This window comes from Panthera pardus, unplaced genomic scaffold, assembly GCF_024362965.1.
Source record: "Panthera pardus isolate Hobbes unplaced genomic scaffold, ASM2436296v1 HiC_scaffold_25, whole genome shotgun sequence".
Classification (NCBI taxonomy): Eukaryota; Metazoa; Chordata; class Mammalia; order Carnivora; family Felidae; genus Panthera; species Panthera pardus.
This window is the reverse complement of record NW_026526821.1, coordinates 31,355,514-31,370,994: the sequence shown is the minus strand read 5'-3', so window position 1 is coordinate 31,370,994 and position 15,481 is coordinate 31,355,514. Positions and strand designations below refer to the sequence as shown.

The 15,481-nt window shown below is 46.1% G+C and overlaps 1 protein-coding gene across 9 annotated transcripts in view; it reads left to right on the top strand.

Annotated features, from left to right (window-relative positions):
• The window catches only part of SLC23A2 (solute carrier family 23 member 2), a 132,908-nt gene that overhangs the window by 61,274 nt on the left and 56,153 nt on the right, over window positions 1–15,481 (top strand). For 7 of the 9 annotated variants that reach the window (XM_019462596.2, XM_019462592.2, XM_019462595.2 and 4 more), the window contains one exon: window positions 13,982–14,080. The exons of 1 other annotated variant lie outside the window; for it this stretch is intronic. In XM_019462596.2, coding sequence (XP_019318141.1) covers window positions 13,982–14,080 — 99 coding nt within the window. Of the gene's footprint in view, window positions 1–1,628; window positions 1,871–13,981; window positions 14,081–15,481 lie in introns of those variants that run through there. One more of the 9 variants, XM_019462599.2, reaches the window with a different exon arrangement.

Sequence of the window (15,481 nt, the reverse complement as noted above, 5' to 3'; positions counted from 1 at the left end):
AAGGTCATGTGTTTGCTCTGCAGTTCTCCTGTGTCGGTGGCTCTTGTGTCATCTGAACCCGGAGGGGTGTCCAGGGGAAACCAAGTTAATAGCCTGAACTTGGTGTTGGCAGAGGCCCACCGGTAGTACAGCCTGTTGTTTCAACACGTTGATGTTCCAGTGCCAATTTCACAGCTGGCAAAAAGTGTTTAGGGTTCCTTAAGGTTTTGTGTCTTCTACTTTTTCTAATAGCCTCTGTGAGAATATTGGGGTCTCCTCTCGTGGGTGCCAAGAGTAGATTGTTTAGTCTGGAGATGTTAGGGGTATGGACTGAATAGTAGCTTCATTAGGTTCAACTTGTGGGAGAAACACTCATGGTTCATACAAATCCATAATTTGTTTCCACTTCCCTAGTGTGTTTTTCTCAGAGTCATATAATGGCAGGAACCCATAGGGCCCCCAGTGGGTGGGCACCACATAGAGCGTGTAAAAAGCCACTACACCCCACTAGGAGAGAGATGGCAAGTCGGCCCTTAGGGGCCTCTGCCCAGCCACGTTATGGTCGGGGGTGGGGAGGCTGTCACAGATTCCCAGGGGAGAGGACCTCAGAGTCCTGAGAAATGTCTAGGTGAAGCAGGTCAAGAGGAGGGAGACCCAGGGCTGTTCAGCTGGGGAACAACATGGCCATGCCTTGTCCTGGCACAAGCTTAGTACCGTCAGAATACAGAGAATGGAGGTGGGGAGCCGATGAACAGTTGTAGCAAAGTTACTTGAGCTTTGGGGTAAAGAATTCCTGCCTCAGGTGCTGGGAAAGGAAAGCGTCTGGAGATAGGAAGCCCAATGCGGTGTTACGGCAGTCCAGGTAAGAGCCGATCGTGGCCTGGTCTGGGAAGGCAGGCAGGAAAGGGACTGCTTCCTGCAGCAGATGTTCACTAGGTGCCCACCTGGTTCCTGCTCTCTTGGCATTGACTTCCACTTGTGGGAGGAGATGGACAATAAACAAAGAAGTAGAAGCATCAAATGGCAGCCAGTGACAAGTTCTGGAAGGAAATAAATGAAGGAAGAGGGATAGTGAGGAATGCAATGTGAAGTCCTATAGGGATCACCTAGGACCTGTAGGCCATTAACTAACTCATCCCTTAAAATGTGCTGAGTGCTTCCCACAGGTTTAAGGCTCTGGGGAAACAGTAGTGAATTAAACAGACAAGTCCCTGACGTCTCAGAGCTCCATGCTGGTGACAAGTCAGGAGTGCATGCTAGAAGTAAATCAGGTGGAGATGTTAGATGTTGACAAATATGAATGCAGAAATAAAATAGGGAAGAAGGAGAGAAACTGCTAGGAGTGAGGTGTTGCATGTTCAGCTGGCCAGGAAAGGCTGTGTCGAGAAGATGACATGTGAATAAAGGCCTGCAGGAGTTGAGGGAAGCCCACCGTGGCAGTGTGTGGGCAGCAGGTGCACAGGTACTGAGGGGGAGGTGCCTGGTACGTCTGAGGGATCCTGAGGAGGTGGTGTGGCTGGACAGAGGGCAAGAGGGGGTCAACAGCGATTATGTGGGCCGCGTGACCCTGCTAAGAATTTTGGCTTTTCCTGAGTTCAATGAAAAACTGTTGGAGGGCTTTGAGCAGAGTGGCATGCCCTGCCTAGTTTTAAAAGGCTCTCTCTGGCTGCCAAGAGGGGAGCAGACCAGTCAGGAGTGGACTCCCACAGGGCGGTGAGCTGACGGTGGCTCCAGCCAGGGTGGAGGTGTGGGGGTGGTGAGAAGTGGTCAGGCCCTGGAGCAGAGCTGACTGGATGAGGATAGAAGCAAGAGAGGGCAAGCGAGAACAGCTTCAGGTATTTTCCTGAGCATCTGGAAGAATTGGCCAAGTACTGAGGTGGATGGAAGACAGGTGAGTGGGGGGGGGTGGGGTGGGGTAGGGGCAGCTCAGGAATGTGGTGTTGGCCACGGGGACACTGGGTAGGAAAAGGGCTCAAGATTGTGGTGCTTAGGGAAGCAGCATGGGTGTTTGTAGCGGGAGAGGGTATTTAGAGCCAGGGAATTGCATGGTATCACCTGGGAGGTGATGTCGCTAGGGATGTAAGGGGGTCTGAGGGCCCAAGAGGGTGTGGAGGTGGAGGAGGGCCAGCAAAGGGGACACATAAGGAGTGGTTGCTAAGGTGGGAGGGGAACCAAGAAAGCAGTGTGGCGGGCAGCCAGCCATGAAGGCATTGTGAGCCTCGTGGGTGGAGAATATGGGTGGGCTGTAGGATTAGCCAGGGCAGGGCCTTTGCCAGGTGAGGGCCAGAGAGGACAGTGGGTTGAGAGTTTGTGGGAGAGTGGTGGCAGGGATGTTCCACCAGTCCCAGTGGGGTAGCAAGGCCATGAGAAGGCCTGCTGGGGTGGAGAAGCTGGGGCCTGGGGTCCTTGGGGGCACCTAGAAGGAAAGACAGGTGGGTGGGGAAACAGGTGGCTCTGAGAGGAGCGAAGAGGTAGATGTGACAGTGACGAGACTTGGTGTCGGGTTGGATGTGGGCAGCAAGGTCAGGCTGGAGACGCTGGGGTTGGGCACCTGGGGGCGTGGAGGCACCTGTCTATGAAATAAGCACAGGTCTGTTGTTCCCGTTCACACAACAGATCCAGCTCCCCTGATCTCCCACACGGGGCCTGGTTTGGATGGGAAATTACATGGTCACCTTGGTAACAACCAAACATAAGTATATGAAATTGCTGAGAACATTTCAGCTCTTTCAGAGAAACTTTCTGAAAAGTCTGCTATATGATTAGACCCTGCCCTGATTGTAAAAGTAATATGCATTCACATTAGGAAATGTGGCAAATACAGCAAAGCATTTAAAAATGAAAGAATAATTTTGAATTGGAAGGTTATGGAATTGATCAGAAAATATCTTTGGGTCCCCTGCCTCCCACCTTTATAGTTACTACAAATGAATTTTTCTCTTCCTGTAAATTTACGCTTCTGCCAGATTTGGCCACTTCTGTAATCCAGCAAACCAGAGAAAAGGAGGGCTTTCCTTGTTTGCTGCTGATCTGGGGCATTTTATCAGCACCAGTAAAGACATTGTCCTTGTCTTTTAAGTTACAGGTAAAGGAGGGAAGTTTAAACTTCAAAGTTGAAGTAGAAGAAGGCGATGGATCGTGAGAAAGTCTGTGAAGGAAAAAAGGAGGTCATTACATGGAAGTCAGAGAAAGAGCCCTGGTCTAGCCAGAGGTACTGGGTGGGGAGGGCAGCAGCCCAGAGCTGTACCATGTAAGAGGGCAGCCAGGGAGACAGGTGCCCGTTTCCCTCTTTCTTGTCCCTTCCCCCTCCTTCCTCTCCTTCCCATTCTTTCCCTTCCCTTCTCTTGCTTTTTCTTCTTAAAGGGAAGGCAGAGATAGGAAGGGTGGGTAAAGAAACCATGTAATAATGACTCTGATTCCTCCAGGCTGCTGGCTCTCTGATGGCAGATTTGAACAGGCTCATCCTCAGCAGTGAAAAGAAGGCACCAGATTTTTTTGGTGCAGATAGTTCTATTTAAAAAACTGAGTATGGAAACTTCCAAAATGTCCTTGTTCTTGTGACTTAAATGCCAGGTGCCGTGGGGGTCTCTTCTGATGCATTCCTAAATAGAGGGCTCGGAGTTGTTAGCTCTTAAAACCATTAAGTCTCAGCTGGATGGTAATAATAGTTGTCTTGGGAAATGTTCTCTTTCAGAAGAATAATTAGATTTGGGATCGAGAGTGTGATTCTGACACCAGTCAGAGGATGAAGAGAGTATGTTTGCTGTGGTTCCCAGAGAGTTGGTTTAATTCCTCTTCCTCCTGTAAGATAAGAGCTTGAGTCTACTGCGTAGTGGCCAACGTAAGGGAAGGGATGCTCCTGACAGGTCAAAAATGAACAGCCAAGATTGGCAGCATAACTTGCTGTTTAAAGTCTATCAGTTGGAAAGATTTTTTAGGAAGTGGGATATGCTGATACATGCTTTGAAATAAAAACACTGAAAAGATGGGATGCAAGTGGTTTTGATGCATAATGTGAGAGATTCTTTCCCTTCTGTCTTTAATGTTTGTTTATTTTTGGGAGAGAGAAAGAGAGAGAGAGTGGAGGAGGGGCAGAGAGAGAGGGAGACACAGAATCCAAAGCAGGCTCCAGGCTCTGAGCTGTCAGCACAGAGCCTAATGCGGGGCTCGAACCCACAAACCGTGAGATCATGACCTGAGCCACAGTTGGACGCTCAACCGACTGAGCCACCCAGGAGCCCCTCCCTTCTTTCTTTCTAGAGTTCATGTTCTTAAAAATTAATTTTAAAGATTTTTAAGTAGTCTGTTTGGCCAGCATGGGGCTTGAATTCACAACCCTGAGATGAAGAGTCGTGTGTTCCATCGACTGAGGCAGCCAGGTGCCCCATTAAAGTGAATTTTTATGCTTTGGTTTTGAGATTTCAGATAGTATTTGATACTTCAGCTTTTAATTCAAATAGACCTTTGGTAGTTTTAAATGAGAGATGTTAGTAATAAAAAAAAGTTCACCTAGTAGTTGGGACATAGTTTGGTATAAATGATCACGAAATAACAGAATTGGTGCAGTCACTTCCTAGAGTAGGTTTACAAAGTTGAGAAGCGTTTTGGCTGACTGTCTCTTAATTTTGTGTGAGGCCAGATCCACCGAATCCGGGCCGTAAAGCACATCTTGTCCATGCTACTCTTACTCGATGCTTGCTTTGTGCTCTGAGTTTTACCAGATGTGACTGGAGGGCAACAAAGGTAGTTGCCTAAGCTTCCCCTTCCCCACCCACTTAAGCCCCCTCACCACTCGCGCCATGGCTGCGGCCTAATGGGGTACTCTTGGGGTCCTCACGTGAACCTCCAATTGGTCTCCTAGCCTCCCAGCCTTGTTCTTTGCAAGCCCTGATTGTCATTCCTGCCCATGTCTTTTGCATTCCTAGACTGTTTGAGGTTTCTTTCTCTTGTACGTGTTTATACCTCCTAAACCTGCTACCTCTAAATTCTCCATTCACCCCTAAACTGTGTTTACCTAAGCTAGGTAGGCAGGCTCCCAGGCTTTAACAATTACAGGTTAGGTATTTCAGATTGATTTCTTTACCATAATCTAAGTCCATAATTCTTTTGGCAGAAAAAGCTAATTTCCTGTTAGGATTTGATACTGTACTTGAGATGGAAGATAGGCATTTAAAAAAGATACGGATGTTCGAAAGCATCACGTTTCGCCCCAGGCTTCACGGCACAAACGTGGTGCTGGAATAAAATGGAAGTAGCGAGAAAACTGATGTGTTCTTTTACTATATATTTTTTATAGTTTACATCTGTTTCTTTTAATTGTTTCATTATTTGTATAACTTCTTCATTTACAAAAGAAGTATGTCCATTGTGGGAAATTTAGAAACTATGGAATGATAGAATGAGGGGAAAACCAAATCATTTAGAATCCCATCAGCCAGAAAAACAATATGCTTTTTTGGCGTGTTTCTTTCTAGACATTTGAAACAAATATTTGGGGGATGTTTTATCAAGTTCATTCTCCCTCTCTCTACCCCCGCCCCCCCCCCCCCCCCCCCCCCACTGCTGTAAAAAGCCCTTTAACTTCTTATTATATCCTGGCATATTGATGCCATTGAAAACATCATTTGTACTTGTGACATAATAGCAAATTGTGGTTCTAATTTATCCACTGTCCTTGGGACCTTGGGTTGTTTCTCAGCCTTTGCCAGAGCAGACGTTAGCCTGCTGTATATTAACCTTACTGCAGCAGTTTATACTCCCAGCAGTTGTGCGAGATGCCGCCTCCCCTGTGCCAATAATAGGTCTTAGATTTAAACATCCGGGGCGCCTGGGTGGCTCAGTCGGTTAAGCGTCCGACTTTGGCTCAGGTCATGATCTCACGGTCCGTGGGTTCGAGCCCTGCGTCGGACTCTGTGCTGACCGCTCAGAGCCTGGAGCCTGTTTCAGATTCTGTGTCTCCCTCTCTCTGACCCTCCCCTGTTCATGCTCTGTCTCTCTCTGTCTCAAAAATAAACGTTAAAAAAAATAAATAAACATCAGCAAGTCAAGGGCTCCTGGCGGTTCATTTGGTTGAGCGTCTGACTCTTGATTTTATCTCAGGTCACAGTCCCAGGGTCATGACATCGGCCCCATATGGGGCTCTGAGCTGAACGGGAGCCTGCTTGGGATCCTCTGCCCCTCTCCCCTACTCACTTTCTGTCCCTCTAAAATAAAATTTAAAAATTAAAATAAGGGGTGCCTGGGTGGCTCAGTCGGTTGAGCGTCTGACTTTGGCTCAGGTCATGATCTTGTGGGTTGTGAGTTCGAGCCCTGCACTCACAGTGCACAGGCTCTGTGCTGATAGCTCAGAGCCTGGAGCCTGCTTTGGATTCTGTGTCCCCTCTCTCTCTGCCCCTCCCCCACTCATCTTTTCTCTCTGTCTCAGAAATAAACATTAAAAAAATTTTTTTTAATTAAAAAAAAATCAGTAAGCAAGAGACTGACATCTTATTGCTTTAGTTTTGAATTTTAATGAGGTGGAGCACTTCTTCCTCTGTTCCTCTGCTGTTCATATTCTTTCCTTTGTTAATGTCTGTCTTCTCTACCCCAGCCTCTTTACCTCTTTTGCGCTGTAGCAATGATTGGAAATGCCACAGACCTATTAGAAGTTACAATTGTAGCAGTGCCTGGGCGGCTCAGTTGGTTAAGCATCCTACTCTTGATTTTAGCTCAGGTCATGATCTCATAGTTTGTGAGTTCAGGCCCCATGTCCAGCTCTGTGCTGCAGTGCAGAGCCTGCTTGGGATTTTCTCTCTCTGCCCCTCCCCTGCTTGTGTTCTGTTTCTCTTTCTCTCTCTCTCAGAATAAACTTTTAAGCTCTGATTTTTTTTTTTTTAATGTTTGAGAGAGGGAGAGAGAGGGAAAGAGAGAGAGGGAGAAAGCACGAGCAGGGAAGGGGCAGAGAGGGAGACACAGAATCTGAAGCAGGCTCCAGGCTCCGAGCTGTCAGCACAGAGCCTGACGTGGGGCTCGAATCCACGAGCTGTGAGATCATGACCTGAACTGAAGTCAGACATTTAACCAACTGAGCCACCCAGGCACCCCTGTAAATCTCCCCTTGAAGGGAGGATGTTCACTTGAAGGGAAGTGCCCAACCCAGTGTTGGCATGAATCTGCCCAGCAAATGACAGCTGTCTCTATCACCATTGTCATGGGATGTGTGGGAGGGGGAGCACAGAGGGCTTTCTTTGGGGGCTGGTGACAGGCACACCAACCCATCCAGTGCTTTGGGATAGGGACCGGAATTGGGGAGAGGCGAGGCACAAGTTGTGCTAGGGGACAGGTGGGACATATCCGGAACTCCAAGAGTACTTTGGCCGTTACAGCTGCAGGTGCTCTCTGGAGAAGGCTGAAGAAGTTAAGAGGCTGCCCTAAGAAGACCTAGGCTGGGCAGTGCCAAGTGAAGGAGGCTGCAGTAAGTTGCTCTAGGTGGTTTAACTTGCATGTGGCTGTCAGGAGTGTCCTTGGGGCTGCCATATTTGAGGAAGCAATGAAAACAAGGTTAGGGGCTTTGCTACCTCTGACAACTTTAGGGTTACTAGTGTTGTGTTAGTTTTGTCAACTATATCTTTTGGAGTATCCTAATCTAAGATCGACAAACTCTGGAGATTTGCATATATTGTATTATACTAACCTTGATTTATTTTCAATGGTAATTAACTTTGAAATTTCAAATAATACTGAAAGTAGGTGGAAGATTTTTATATTTATTTATTTATTTATTTAATGTTCATTTAAAAGGGGTTTGGGTTAAAGGCTGAGAAACACTTATCTTGACATCTCCATTCTTTTTTTTTCTTTTTTTCTTTTAAGTTTATTTATTTATTTTGAGAGAGAGGGAGAGAGAGAGAGAATGAGCTATGCAGGGACAGAGAGAGAGGGAGGGGGGAGAGAATCCCAAGCAGGCAGGGCTTGAACTCGGGAACCGTGAGATCATGACCTGAGCCAAAATCAAGAGTCAAGACACCTAACTGACTGAGCCACCCAGGTGCCCCTTGACACCTTGATACCTCTATTCTTTAAACACATTTTAATTGTAGAGTAGATATGGAAACTAGTGGAAGTAATCGTGTGTGTGTGTGTGTGTATGCGTGTATGTATAGGAGGGTAAGAATAGTGCTACCTGAATAGAAAACAGGTAATTTGGGGTACTTCATTATTACTCGAAAGTGAGTAAGTATAAAATGGCTTGCTTAGCTACTGAACACATGATAGTGGCGGGTGATTGACACCAGACTTCAAATAGGTGATAAACTGATTTCTGAACCTCTGCTCAGAAGCACTGGGTTTCACAGGTTCCCGGTACGCTTTAGCTTACCAGTGTCCACAGCTGCTGATTCGCTGTAACTTCTCTGCGAGTAACACAGGCTCATTTGCTGTCAGTTGAAACTGACTTTGCTATGATACTGTCCCTCAGCATGATACTCCTCAGCTATGGCTCCTGTCTCTCCTGCTTCCTGTAGGTTTGGCCATCTCAGGATTACTGTTTACAAACAAGTACTTTAGCACTATTGTCTTTGTTTACTAGAGATAAAACACTTGACCAAGAGAGACATGTTTATTGAGCAGTAGACACACACTCCTACCCACAGACAACCTGAGCCCTGCATGTCACGACAAGCCATGAGCTGGACAAATTTAGGCAGAGAAAACCTGCTTAAATCACAGCTGGTGGGGTGATTATACAATATTGGTTCAGAAAAAATTTAAAGCCATCAAGTCTGGTTTCAAATAGTTTCAGGGAGAGAAAGGACATCTTGTTCCCAAAAATAATCTGATTTTTTAAAATAAAAACTAGATCAATTTACTGATATGAAAGATCCAAGATCCCCGTTATCTGCCATGCTATTAATAACACAAAAGAAAACCTGTCTCACTGCATTTGAGAAGCTTTCCAAGTCATGTTTTATTTCCCAGTTGAAATAATATTTAGAGATTCAAAAATGTGAACCTTTAATAGTATAAGCAACATTTTTTTTATCCTTTTAACAAAAAGTCTGTGCCTTTCGTGAAGAATTGCTTTGAACATTTGATTTTTTAAATTTCACATTAAAAAATGTATAGATCATCAGAATAGCTAGTTTAATAAACCAAAGGAAACATTAGTAAAACCAGTGTTTTATTTTTTCAGTAATGTTGGGTCATTTCCTGTACGCGGGCACAGTGGGGGCAGCAGATCAGATGGGCGCCCTGGTGGACCTACCCCGCCTTCTGTCACCTCAGCCTCTCTCTGGTGCTGAATCCCCTTCTCCTTTCAGTAGAAACTTGGTTCATCTCCCACTTGCTCCAGAACCTACTGCCTTCCACGCTTGTTCCCTTTGCCCCAGGGCATTGGTGGAGGGCTGGAGCAGAGTGAGGAGGGCACGTGTGGAGGACAGCAGTGCACCTGTGGAACAGGAGGCTGATGGGGATGGAAGGTGGGCTCCGAGGTCCCCAGGGGGGGCTTGACCTGTGGAAATGTGTTAGAAGTCATGGTTAGGTTATTTAGGTCAGTAATATTTATAGTTAAATAAATGCCCCACACTGGCCTGGGAAAACAAGCCTCCTGTGTGCCTTCTATGAAACACATACCTTTTGGATTGGCTTACACGCACTGCTCTTGTACCGATTTGTTTCTCTGCCCTTCCCTGCTCCAGTCTCTTTGGCCCAGCACCCACATCCAGCCAGCCGCCAAGTGAGTGAACTGGATGGTGGCCTGGACACTTGCCCCCTCTGTCCCCAACATTCAGTCCAGGGCTAGGGTATTGCCCATTGTACTGCAGTGGTGTCTCCCAGGCGCCCACGCCGAGCAGCTGTGAGGCTGTGCTTCCCTCAGGCCAGTCCCCGGGGGCATCAGGCCACATCCTTGCTCCGTCTCAAACCACACTACCTTTCCCAGAGCACTACTGACACCTCGGCCGCAGCTGCTGTCTTTGGTGCCTGGCACTAGCCTCATAAAGGGTCTGTCTGCTCCTGTTCCTGTCACCATGCCCTGTACTGCACACTGCCCTTCCTCTCTCCCACTGCGTCAGAGTGGCCATCGTAGGACACATCCGATTGTGGCACTGCTGTTCTCGGCACTGCTTCGTGGCTCCCTGCTGGACCCCGTGTTGAGTCAGAATTCCTTACAGCCTGGCACCCACTCCAGGTGGCCTCCTGGGGGCTGGCAGGACCGCATCCTCATTACCTGGTGCAGCAAGTGCTCGCACGGTTCCTGGAATGAGTACGCGAGCCTTTTCCTGGGCTGGGAAGCATTTGCATTTCATGGTACTTCTCTCACTGAGAGTATGTGTAAGGAATAAGTCAGAAATGGGTGGGAATTGATCACTCCTGCCAAAATCTCTTTGGTGCCAGTATACGGATTGGAAAAGAAAAACATTGAGGTGAAACTCACACAAATGGTTAACAGTATTAACCATTTTACAGTGAACAATCCGTGACATTTAATACATTCCTGGTGTTGTGCAACCATCACCTCTGTCTAGTTCCAAAACCTTTCATCACCCTAAAGGAAGCCCTGTCCCCATAGAGCAGTTGTTCCCCACAGTGGCTAGCGATGAGTGCAGACGTGGATGAGTTACAGCCGGGGTAGGACTTTCAGTCAGATCTGGGTTTCTCTGATGACTCAGTAACTGAGCGTTGTTGTTGTAAGAGAGTTCATCCTGAGTGTGTGTACCTCTTGGCGTCTCCGTGGGCTGAGCACTGCTGTGATGGGACTTGGAGCGTGGCTCTGATAGTTAAGAGTTTCCTGTTGTGGACTTGAACTTGGCTAGGAACGTCTGTGTTGCCCGCAGCTGGTTTTATGGCCCAACAAATGCCACAAACCCAGTTAGCTTGGGTAAAAAGCTATGGCATTACTTGAAGAGGTAGTTTTAGAGGTAAATCTTTATTTGAAGAGCCATAAGAAAACTCTGCCCTGTCAAAATTATGTAGGAGGTAATTGAGATCTCTGGCATACTTTTTGAAAGTAGCCTCATACTTGGGTATTAATCTGTATGAGAAGTTTAATTTTTCACTGGCCTGATTTCTTCACTTGTAAAAATAAGTGGATTGAAATATCTTTGGACCTCCTCAGTCTAAGGTATGCTGTTTAGATCTTAGTCTTTATAATTTCTCCCCTGTTGTAAAAAGAAGTTGTCCTCATTCTAGGAAATTCTCAAAATATATAAAGGGCAAAAGGTCAAAACAGCCCTACTGATTAAAGACAACCATGGTTAATATTTTGGTGAACATCTTTTTACTTTTTAAATGTTTTATTTCTTTTGAGAGAGAGAGCAGGAGTGCAAGCATGAGCAGTGGAGGGCAGAGAGCGAGAGAGGGAGAGAATCCCAAGCTTGCTCCGTGCTGCCAGCGCAGAGCCCAACTCAGGGCTCAAACTCACAAACTGTGAGATCGTGACCTGAGCCAAAATCAAGAGTCAGAAGCCCAACCGACTAAGCCACCCAGGCACCCCAGGTGCCAGTATACAGCAACATACAGACATACAAATAAAACAGCAGTATACAAAAAACACAGAAATACATGCTGTTTATAAAAGACCCAAATGCTAAAGCAGTATTGAGAGTGAAAAATGAAAAGTGCCCATCATTACTCCTTGTCCCCAGGGCAACCTTCCTGTTGTTGGTTTCAGACCTTTCTGGATCCTTTCCCAAGTGTTAAGACAAGGAGGTTATTAAGATTTTTTTTTTTTTAGTATAATTGTGATAATTCTAGGCTTACTGTTTTGTGGCTCTTTTCAAAAACTGTATTTTTTGGAGTTCTTATCAGTGCATCAGCTTATTTTTTTCTTTTTTAGTGGCTTTTTGATTATTTTCTTTTTAATGACATTATTTTTGAAATGGGTGTACCATAATTTAATGTTCATCATTATTTCCCCCCAACCCCATTGGTTATCTTTTTTTTTTTTTTTTTTTGGATGAACATTTAGGTTGTTTCCAGGGATTCAGTATTTTAAAAATAGTGCATTCATCAGTCTTGAATGCACATACCACTTGCATGGATATTTCTGGAGGATGTTTCTAGGAGTTCAGTTATTGGATCCAAGAAAATGCCTGTTTTAAGTTCCAGTGCTAAGTTACCCTCTACAGAGGCCAGTCCATGTGATCTTCTCTGATAACTAAGCATAGCTTTCCCCCCAACACCCTAGTCAACACTAGATTCATCTTTTAAAATATCCCCCTAAGTTATGTTAAAAATGAAATTTTTCAAAAAAATTTCATTTCTATAAATTTAAATGAGGTTGAACAGCTTTTCGTGTGTTTTAGATATTCAGATTTTTTCTGTGAATTGCATACATCTATCATTTGCCCATTTCCTGTGGATTGTTTGCTTTATTTGCAGGTGTTTATGAACTACTGGTACCAACTTTTTTTTTTTTTAGTGTTTGTTTATTTTTGAAGGAGAGAGAAACAGAGTGTGAGTGGGGGAGGGGCAGAGAGGGAGACACAGAATCCTAAGCAGGCTCCAGGCTCAGAGCTGTCAGCACAGAGCCCAATGCGGGGCTCGAACTCACAACCCGTGGGATCATGACCTGAGTCAAAGTCAGATGCTCAACCAACTGAGCCACCCAGGCGCCCCCTACTGGTACCAACTTTTGTGGGCTATAGACATTGCACGGTACCTTCCCCTATGCCATCTCACCTTTTATTTCTCTTTAGTATACTTCGCAATATCAGATTTTAAACTTTTTATATACTTTGTCTTTTTTCTCTTATTTTAAAAATGTAGTTGTGCTGGGGCACCTGGGTGGCTTAAGTGACTGACTGGCTCAGGTCATGATCTCATGGTCTGAGTTTGAGCCCATGTCGGGCTCTGGGCTGACAGCTCAGAGCCTGGAACCTGCTTTGGATTCTGTGTCTCCTTCTCTCTCTCTGCCCTTCTCCTGCTTGCACTTTGTCTCTCTCTCTCAAAAATAAGTAAGTGTTAAAAAAATTTATACAAAATGTAGTTGTGCTGTCATTCACACATACAGTTATTTTCAGTATTAATGTTTCAAAATAGATTTCTGGAAACGGAACCATCTGGCTAAAAAGTAAAAATATTTAGGGGTGCCTGGGTGGCTCAGTTGGTTGAGAGTCCGACTCTTGATTTCAGCTCAGGTCATGATCTCATGGTTTGTGAGTTCGAGACCCTCATTGGTCTTCGTGCTGACATTGTGGTGTCTGCTTGGGACTCTCTGTCTCCCCCCTCCCTCTGCCCCTCCCCTATTTGCATGTGCTCGCTCGCTCTCTCGAAGTAAATAAATTATAAAGAAAAAAAAAGTAAAAATATTTTAAGATTCTGCTGCAGGCTGCCAGAACACAGCCAGAACCTCGGACGACCCCAAGTGCCTTGCCAGGGCAGGCATGAGGTCTGGTGGCCTGCATATGTCCAGGGGTTTCCTTCCAGTCCTCAAGATGAGTTCTGGTTCTTACCTTGAGGGCCCAGAAGCTAGATTTTGTTGGCAAGAACGGCCCCTGTGCCTGTCTGATGCCACACACTACTGCCCGCACGCACCAGCAGGCTGGTTTGTGTCGTATCCACGGCAGGAAATGTCAGCACGTCAGGCGATCAGCAGTGCCTGACTTGCCCCTGCTGGGAATGCCACACAGAATCCTTAGCACGCGGTGACTCGGGCAGGGTTCTTGACCAAGGCTGCCCTTGATGCTTCCCACCCGTCCGGAGACAGCAGCTCCGGTGCCCAGCTGTGCCTCCCTTGGCCTTGGATGGAGCTGCAGGCCCCACTCCGTGGACTCTCTGGGGGTGCTCCGTTTCCGGCCTCCCCACGATGCATTTCTCCTCCATCGGAACCACGTGTGGTCACGGATGCGGCGCACACTTGTCGGGAGTTCCTTTTAAGAAAATTCGAAACTTGGCTGATATGGTAGGCAAAAGACACACAGCTTGTGTCTGTTGTGAAAATGACAGAAGGTGTTTGGGGAGGATGTTTCCACATGGCAGAGCGGTGCATGGTGAAACAGCCTATAAATGAAGTGTTTGTCTTCAGGTGGTGATAAACGGAGGCGCCACGTCCAGCGGTGAACAGGACAACGAAGACACCGAGCTCATGGCAATCTACACCACAGAAAACGGCATCGCAGAAAAGGTACTCCCTTGCCCCAGCCTCCTCCCCGTCACGGGATGTGGCTGTCCTTCCCCAGGCTCGTCTCGGCCCTCCCGAGTGGGTGTGTTCCCTTCATAGTGGAAATAGAAGGGATGGTGAGGAGTAGAAGTTACTAACTTTTCATTGTCTAAATGGCGATTAAGGTGAGATCCATATAGAAGTTCTTATATTTAAAAGCCTTAGGATGCTGAGGGAGGTGGTTAAGAGTGTGAGTCTGGACTCAGGGCTGGGTGCTAATGACCCGGGCCCCGAGGGAATTACTTAAGGTCTCTGGGCATCATCCGTTGCCTCATCTCCAAAATGAGAATAAAAGTGTCAGCATCTGTCTTCGGTTGTTGTGAGGAGTAAATGAAATAATAACCTGTGTAGTTCTTAGCATTGTGCCTGGTACATACTCCGTTGGAGTGAACAAGATAATACAAGAAGCCAGCGGTAGCTTGTGTAGACTGAACAAAGGGGCGGAAATCACATGTTAAGGTGGGGAGAAGCTCCCCCTGCCTCCCCCGCCATCCCATTTCCTTGAGATTAGTCTGTGTGACCCTATTCACAGAGGCCAGAAGAGGCCTGCCCAAAGAGGATCCAGATGCCTTAATTTCTTTTTTTACTCTGTATTGATTGGTCACTGTGCCCAATGCATGAAGAGTTTGACAAGAGGATATTTCCAGATTGTACTGTAGCTCTGAGACTCCTCAATTTCATTTGAGTTTTATTTGGTAGACTTTTTAAAGCACATTTTGTATTCGTTGTGAAAATTTGCTAATTTAATCAGTTTCTTTATTTCTAGAACCACTGTATTCTATTTTTTTTAAGAGTAATCTCTATGTCCACTGTGGAGCTTGACCCCGAGATTAAGAGTTGCATGCTTTGCTGACTGAGCCAGCCAGGAGTCCCCTGAATTGTACTTTAGATAGTGCACAGTTAATATTTTAGAAAGGGACCACTAGAAAGTTGATAAATGCAAACATAGTACCCAGCTTGGGCATTAATTAGCACAGTAAGTTTACAGTGTAATCACTAAAATGATAAAGAACAAGGAAATCATATTGAAATTCTGGAATAATCAAATTTTTGTGTCTGTGTATGGTTTCTTTTTTCCATTTTTGGCTCTCTTGACCAATATTACTTTTTGGTCAGGCTATTATAAATTTCCTGGAGGCTAATTAGATTCATGCTGAGTTGTTGACATTCCTGTGGTTTTGGATTCTAAGCTGCTCCTCAGAGTGCAGAAATTATAGTTGCCACTGTGGACATGTTGACCGACGCCTATGTCTGCAGCTGAGACACAGCCCGCAGAGTGGGATCTGGGCAGCGAGCTACCGCCTGGCCTGCTTGGGTCTCAGCATCCAAATGGTACATCTTGCAGCAGAGTGCTTCTGAATTCCC